At 35.3% G+C, this 7,933-nt stretch overlaps 1 protein-coding gene across 1 annotated transcript; it reads left to right on the top strand.

Moving 5' to 3' along the window:
* Positions 1-3,065: 3,065 nt before the first annotated feature.
* Positions 3,066-5,324, top strand: LOC109236622 (myb-related protein 306-like). Its single transcript, XM_019402815.1, has 4 exons — positions 3,066-3,498; positions 3,602-3,731; positions 4,236-4,693; positions 4,840-5,324. Exons 1-4 carry the CDS (start codon positions 3,366-3,368, stop codon positions 5,097-5,099), a joined length of 981 nt encoding a protein of 326 aa, XP_019258360.1. The 5' UTR covers positions 3,066-3,365; the 3' UTR covers positions 5,100-5,324.
* The last annotated feature ends 2,609 nt before the right edge of the window (positions 5,325-7,933 follow it).

Genomic DNA, 7,933 nt, shown 5'->3' on the forward strand with positions numbered 1-7,933 from the left:
TGACACGGAGACTAGGTGAGCTGTATTTCTCGAGGCGACCCGCAGCTAGTATAATCTCTCTCTCAGCATTGTATTTACTTTCTGTCCAATTTGTGTTCCGGACAGTTACTGTACTTTATTCGATTTCTTAGAAATTGCTCATGCACTTGTGACACCGGGTTCTGGGATGATTATGAAGTATTTTGTATTAACTGCTTAACATTCAATTGATTTGAAACGATTATCTTTTACTGGTAAATTTGAAGGAAAGTCATAGTTTTCAAGAGTATTAAAACGAGAATTTAATTAAGTATTTTGGTTGGCTTGCCTGACAGTGGTGTCCGGCGCCATCACGAACCTTAGTGAAATTTGGGTCGTGACAGAATAAGAGCTTGGGTATTAGTAATATATGGATAAAAAAAAAAGAATGACAAAACAAACCTTCTGAAGTAAACAACAACAAACACAGTAGTTTTCTACAAGTGGGGTCTGGGGAGGGTGAGATGTACGCAACCTTACCCCTACCCCTGGAAGGACAGAGAGGTTGCTTCTGATAGACCCTCGGCTAGAGAACGACTGAAAAAGAAAAGGTAATTGCAACAAGTAGGAATAATAGCAAGATGAAATAAGATCGAAACCAAGAATACAGTCAAACTCTAGGTAGTAATAGCAATCTAAAAGATATCATACTAACACTAATGCTAGCGAACTGAGTAAAACAAAGAGAAACTCTCGACTACCTAAAAACCTTCTACCCTAATCATTGACCTCCACACCCTCCTGTCTAGGGCTATGTCCTCAGTCAGCTCCAGTTGTGCCATGTCCCGCCTAATGACCTCTCCCCAAGACTTCTTAGGCCTACCTCTACCCATCCTGCTGCCCACCGAGGCTAACCGCTCGCACCTTCTAACTGGGGCTTCTATACTTCTCCTCTTAACATGCCCAAACCATCTCAACCTCACCTCCCGCATTTTATCCTCCACAAGGGCCACTCCTACCTTTTCCCGAATAACTTCATTCCTAATCTTATCCAATCGAGTATGCCCATACATCTAGCTCAACATCCTCATCTCAGCTACTTTTAGCTTCTGGGTATGAGAGTTCTTGACCTGCCAATACTCTGCTCCATACAACATATCGGTCTAACTCTCTAAAGTAAACAAACTTTTATTTTGCTAAAATAAAAAAGAAACAGAAGTCCTGAGCCGAGGGTCTATTGAAAATAGTCTCTCTACCTTCGCAAAGGTAGGGATAAGGTTTGCGTACACACAACCCTTTGCAGACCCCACGACATGGAATAATACTACGTATGTTGTTATTGTAAAAAAAAACAAAAGGGCTGCGATTTTATATTTTTGATCAGTAAAAGAAAGGCTGGCAATTATGGGCATGTTTGCCCTCCTTATCTGTTTAAACTTTTAGATAAGGTTTAGCACCTCCGTAATGCTACTCTGTTTTTTGAGGTTCCTATCTAATAGTTGTATTATCACTTGATTTCATAAATTTAAATTTAAATTAAATTCTTTTTGGTCCACGGTCCGGCCCCTTAGGAATCGGCAGGGTAACTTGAGTCAGGCCTATAAGCCGCATTTTTAATGGGCTAGAAACCTTAGCCCAACTCTACCTGAGTAGCGGATTGGGTTGGGTTTGTCTCATCGTCCAAGTCCATTTTGACGGCTATGTCCATTGGTTGGTAATTACGTATCCCTTTTTATATGAATGTCATCCATATTTGACCATTTTTAAGTAGAAAATTATCCAACCCATATATTAGTGGATAATATGAATCGAAATTATTTTTTTTATCTTTTTGCCACCCCCTAGATGCAGTGAATGGCCAGTAACATACAAAGGTTATAATTGTAATTAGCTAGCATTCTCAAAATCGACGTATATTTTCAGTATGCTGCAGATCTAAATTGACAAATAAATGACCCCTCTAGTGCTCCCAATTCGATATGATATAAACAAAAGCAGAAAAATAAATTAGATCTACTGTCCTTTCTTGTTTCACTAGATCTACTGTCATGTACCTCGTTAAAAGAAAGTTGTGGGATTTCTTGAGGATTAATGCATGGTGCTGGGTAACACTCCAATAAATTATAAAAGGAATACTACTCATACTCATTGAATGGATATGGAGGGTCCTGCCTGTTGATTAATATGCATATGAGTGTTATGTGTCCCTATAGTGGCTTGTAATCTAATTTGCTACATGCATCATGTGCGAAGTGACTTGGATTTTGATATATAGATTTGATGATTTTCAAGAACAAAAAACAATAATATGGAATCATTACTGATAGATGTAGTGTACTTTAATTTTTCTTGGAAGCTCAAAACCTTGCGTTAATTACCTCCATAAACACGTTCCCACAAATAGCAATGAAATGTAAAAGAAAGAAGTGTTTATCAATGTCCGCAAATTTTAGGATTTAATGTCAATGAGTTCTTTAATTTATGAATATGATTTAAAGCCATGACTCAATCTGTTCTAAGTTGGCTAGGGTCAAGATTACTCAAATAATAGGTCACAAATCAACTTGTCCAACGTCGCAGCATCTTCTCTTTATTTTGCTTTTGGAAAAAGAAATGTGAAAGGCAATATATTGTTCTTAAATTATTAGTATAAGTTCTTCCATGTTTACAGAATTCATCATTTCAAATTTGATTATATGTTTGGACCAGCTTAGGTTACATTTTGACTCGTTGGATTACATTATTTAACTAATCTTTGATTGCATTTCGGATTTACCCTGCTAGATCAAGTTTATTTGTCATAACCCGAATTCGTTTAAACAAGGATGTGTTGCACGAGTTACTAAAAAATGGATTAATTTTGTCAACTCTTCTATGCTTGAAAGAAGCTCATTGGAATGAGGAACAAGGTGGTCAGGTGACATATTAGTGAAAACTTTGGTTAGTGTAGCATGACACAGTTAGCTTTACTTTGATGTAGGCAGGAGGAAGAGGAGTTAGTAAAAGAATAGAAATTAGTAGGTTATTGCTTAAAAGCAGAAGTAAATATTGGCAATAGAGAGAACATTGAATGTCACGCGGTTTCAAGGAGTGATGAGGGCATCAGCTGACTTTGGCTGTGGAGTAAATGCTCTTGCCTGTCACCTTTTTGATTCTTTCACTCTCTTCTTAAAGCTTATTTTGGTTCACTTCTTCTAGGTCTCCTTCATTTCTATATCTGCAGATAAACTATATCTTAGCCCTTAGACCCTTGTCTTTGCTCTAATTTCCGAGAACACAAGAAAAAAAAAGGTTGAAGCCACAACAAAGAAGAAACAAAGAAACTACTAACATTCATATAGAATAGAAAGAACAATTAAGTACAACCAAACAAAAAAAAAGGGTCATTAGATAAATATAGTGTAGAGATGGGAAGACCCCCTTGCTGTGAAAAAGTAGGGGTGAAAAAAGGGCCATGGACTCCTGAAGAAGATATAATGTTGGTCTCTTATGTTCAAGAACATGGTCCTGGAAATTGGAGGGCAGTTCCCACTAAGACAGGTTTCTTGTTTTGCTTCTCTTATTCTATTTGTGAGTGTAAATTGCTGTGCTTATATTGCTAAATGTAGTGAGTTTACTAAAGATTTGTCTTTGTTTTTCCCAGGATTGCGGAGATGTAGCAAGAGCTGCAGGCTAAGGTGGACTAACTACCTTAGGCCAGGGATAAAGAGGGGTAGCTTCACAGATCAAGAAGAGAAGATGATTATCCAGCTGCAAGCTCTTTTAGGCAACAAGTATATATCTTCTTTTTCCCTCCTAAACCTAATACTTTAAAGACTAATCTAGGGCGTATTTTGCAGCTTTAGCTGACCTGTTGCTCAAAGTTCCAACTACATACACATAATATTTTTAAAAGTACTTATATAGTAGTATATTATAAGGTTACTCTCATTCTAAACCAATTCTAGATCTTGAATTCGTAGCGTAATACTTACTATTATGTGGGTTTGGATCATCATTTGGTATATTGATCTTTAGTGAAATAGTTTGGGATTAATTCCTATATACTAGTAGTGTAAATGAGATTTTTACATTATGAGATCATTTAAAAAACAATTACAGTTAATTATTTTTTTTATAAGAAGTAAATTTAGTATTCTAAAAATAAGATAAATTACTTATTGTAATAACATGTTAAAATACACCAACGTAACAATGTAAAAATTCTTTTTATTATCACTATATATAAGTTAGATCCTTGAGTTTAATGTTTGTGACTTGGTGTAACCTTGTAACAGATGGGCTGCAATAGCTTCGTATCTACCAGAGAGAACAGACAACGACATTAAAAACTACTGGAATACACATCTAAAGAAAAAGATGAAAAATCTTGAAGAAAAATGCTCTGGAGAAGATGATCTATTCTCAGTAGAAAATGGTCATAATTTGTCATCTTCAAACTCAACCTCAAGGGGCCAATGGGAAAGAACACTTCAAGCTGATATAAACATGGCCAAAAAGGCTTTACATAACGCCTTGTCACTTGAAAACTCAACCCCATATATCAAACAAGAAACCCCAGCCACAGTTTCTACCTATGCATCAAGTACTGAGAATATAGCTAGATTGCTACAAGGATGGATGCCAAGTTCTTCTTCCACAAACAATTCTGAGAATTCAAAAACTTCATCTAATAACATTGCGGCCACAACTGATTCATCTTCCTGTGATGGGACTCCAAGTGCAGAAAGCAAAGGTATCGTTGAATTATTTGATCGTCTCATTTAAAAATATAACTTTTAAATTATTATTTGGAGAATCAAATCATTCTTTATACTAAGATTTTATCCAACTCCTTTTGAATAGTACCAGCTATGCTGATCTTATATATCTTTCCAATAGGTGGAATGGTGTTAATGGAAGCGTTGGAGTCACTTTTTGGGTTGGAGTCGTCATTTGAACGGTCAAGTTCAGATCAGTTATCTCAAACAGCATCACCTGAGGGTAGTAAATTTCAAGTTGAAATCAAGAAAGAAGAGAATACTAACTCACAAGTGCCCTTGTCTGTTATGCTAGAGAATTGGCTGCTTGATGAAAATACCATTCAAGGGAAAGACGATTTGACTAGCTTCTCTTTTGATGAAACTGCTGACCTTTTTTAGAAGGATTTTATTTTGTTATAGCAGTAATTCTTTTGAGGGATTTCTAGAAATTTGAATGCTCTATCTCTTCATTTTTTATTTTTTTTGCTAAACGTACTCTCATTTTTTTCGAGGCATCTCTGTGGCATCCTCATTTTGTTGTCTGGTATGGCGTGCTTAACAGTGTACATTTAATCCATTCTTACATTGACTAGTTCAGCCAAGAGTAGACTTCTTTTACCATGACTACGTACGTTGTATGGATTTAAGTTGTATTCACTCATACTATATTAGAAAGGTGCAATTTAAAAACTATAACATGTTATAATTATAACTTTCAGGTAATTATATCAAAATTATTATGGAAGTAAGGTATTATTGTATGTCAATTTAATCTGACACTAGTAAAGAAATATTTACACATTATCATTGTATTAAACTCAAACCATTCTTTCATAGAGAATGCGTTTGAATTTGCATAGGACTCCACCCGAATATTGTATTGCATATGTTATTTATACTAAATTATATATATTATAATTAAATGATAAATTGAGGTAGGAAATTTAAAATGTGTATTGATTAATTACGATTAAATAATAACAGTGCACGTGAAGATGCGATTATGGATTCATTTTGAGCTTATATAAAAACCGACTGCAAATAAAAAATTTGAATCGTTAGAGGCTTCAGACAAATTAAAAACGATTGGATATGTCCGAACAATTATCTTTTGACCTGCCTCGAGCATACCAAGGAATAAAGTCAACTAGCATATATCCTCTGTGTATTTATCGTATCTCTAAAGTACGTCCAACCAAAAGGCAGATACTGTACTCTTGCTAGATTCCAATTATTCAAAAACTTAGAACCTGCAATTTCTTACCCTTGCAATTTTAAGCTGGAGATAGTAACATAAACTTTTGAACCCGATAGGCCATATAGTCTAATGTTTCTCCTTTGGGAAAAGATAAATATATTTACTAGGGGTGTACAAAGAAAATCGATAATCCGCACCAAATCGATAATTCCAGTCAAATCGAGAAAAAAACTCGACTATGATTTGGTTTGATTTTGTTTGGTGTTGGGGAAAAAACCGACCATAATTAATTTAGTTGGTTTTAACTAAAAAAAGTCAAACTCAAACCAAACCAACCCGACATTACATGTATAGAAGTTTTAAATATATTTACTGCATAAAATTATTTATTGTAGTTTAGTTTATAAATATTTCTTAAACTTTTTCATAATTTTATCGTGTAACGTATTATTTCAAGCTTGGACTTATAATTTTTGCATACTCCATAAATTTTATAGTTCAGAAATGTTAGTAACTCAAATAAATCTCAAACCAAAATTAAATCGATATTAATGTTAACAAAAGACATTCAATTCAATTGTACTGGGAATGACAATAGTGTTGGGAATCTAATTTTTTAGTTTTTTCATGGTTTAGATAAACTGCATAACTTATTTCTTTTAGTGTTTAGTCATGTAAATACTAGTACTTATTAGTCGTACTTATTTTAGCAACTTAGTAATTTTAGACTATGTTTATTTTCATTATGGCTTATTAATAATATTTGGTTTATACGATTTTATTATTTTTATTGTTGAATATTTTAATCTAATGCCATGACTCATCTTATATTTTATGTTATTTTTTTGAAAAATACCTTATATGTCTTACTAAGATAAAAGAAGTCTGCGAAATATAGTTTCTCTCTCTAACTACTAGCCCACCGGCGCACGTTAGTCTAACGGGCAACCACCGTGGAAATGGCCAGGGGAAGAGGAAGACCTAGAGGAAGACCACGGTTGCAGCCTTTAGCTGGGGGTGGAAACTTAGCTAAAACCAACATGCAACCAGAGAAAACTCCAGTAGCTAGTGTGGAGAAGATCACTGTTTCATTGGAAGAAAATCAGCAAAGAACACATGCAAGCAGAGGGATGATACAAGCTGCAGCTAAGAGATTGGATCTGAGTGTGAGTCCAATTTCAAGCAACCAAAATGGAAAATCAACTGAGAAAATCGCAGATCTGGCAAGTACAAGCAAGGAACCGGTGAGTACGAGCAAGGAACCAGCTAACATGAGCAAGGCTGTGCATGATCTAGCACCGGTAATAGAGGAAAAAGCAGAGAAACCAGCGTGGACTTCATTATTTGTAGGTAATCGCAGCTCTGAAAATGGCTTGAAATTGAGTTACATACCACCAAAAATTGTAGAAGGTAAAACAGTGGTCCAACTCGAGAAAGAGGATGTGGAGAAGGAAGTTAAAAAATGAAAATGCGCTCTAATTTTGTATGTAATTGGGAAAACACCGGGCTATAACTACATGCATAGATTTGTAAAACATAGTTGGAACCAAGTGGCAGAACCAGAGGTATACTATCATGATGAAGGCTGCTATATTGTCAAGTTCCAATCTATGACTGATATGAATGAGATATTGTATTACACAATTAATAATAAACCACTTATTTTGAAGCCATGGACGGTTCATTTTGATTTCACCAAGGAATTTCTCACTGAAATACCTCTGTGGGTGAAATTGCCTAACCTGCCTATGAGTTGCTGGGGAGAGCAATCCTTGAGCAGGATTGCAAGTGCTATTGGCAAGCCATTATATGCAGATGAATGCACTTCAAAACAAATAAGGGTCTCTTATGCTAGGATGTTAATTGAGATCAATTTTACTAGAGCATTACCAACAAGTGTCACAGTATGGGAACCAGATGGAAGACAATTTGAACAAACGATAACCTATGGCTGGAAGCCTGAATTCTGTGAAGAATGCCTGAAGATTGGTCACTCTTGTAAGAAAGATGAGAATGTGCACAACCAACATGAGAA

This window comes from Nicotiana attenuata, unplaced genomic scaffold (genome assembly GCF_001879085.1).
Source record: "Nicotiana attenuata strain UT unplaced genomic scaffold, NIATTr2, whole genome shotgun sequence".
Lineage (NCBI taxonomy): Eukaryota > Viridiplantae > Streptophyta > Magnoliopsida > Solanales > Solanaceae > Nicotiana > Nicotiana attenuata.

What these genes read in the sequence shown, in the direction of transcription:
- LOC109236622 (XM_019402815.1), top strand. Translation starts at nt 3,366, where the DNA reads ATGGGAAGACCCCCTTGCTGTGAAAAAGTAGGGGTGAAAAAAGGGCCA. An exon ending in GGCAGTTCCCACTAAGACAG is followed by an intron (nt 3,499 to 3,601) that starts GTTTCTTGTTTT and finishes TGTTTTTCCCAG; the next exon opens with GATTGCGGAGATGTAGCAAG. An exon ending in CAAGCTCTTTTAGGCAACAA is followed by an intron (nt 3,732 to 4,235) that starts GTATATATCTTC and finishes ACCTTGTAACAG; the next exon opens with ATGGGCTGCAATAGCTTCGT.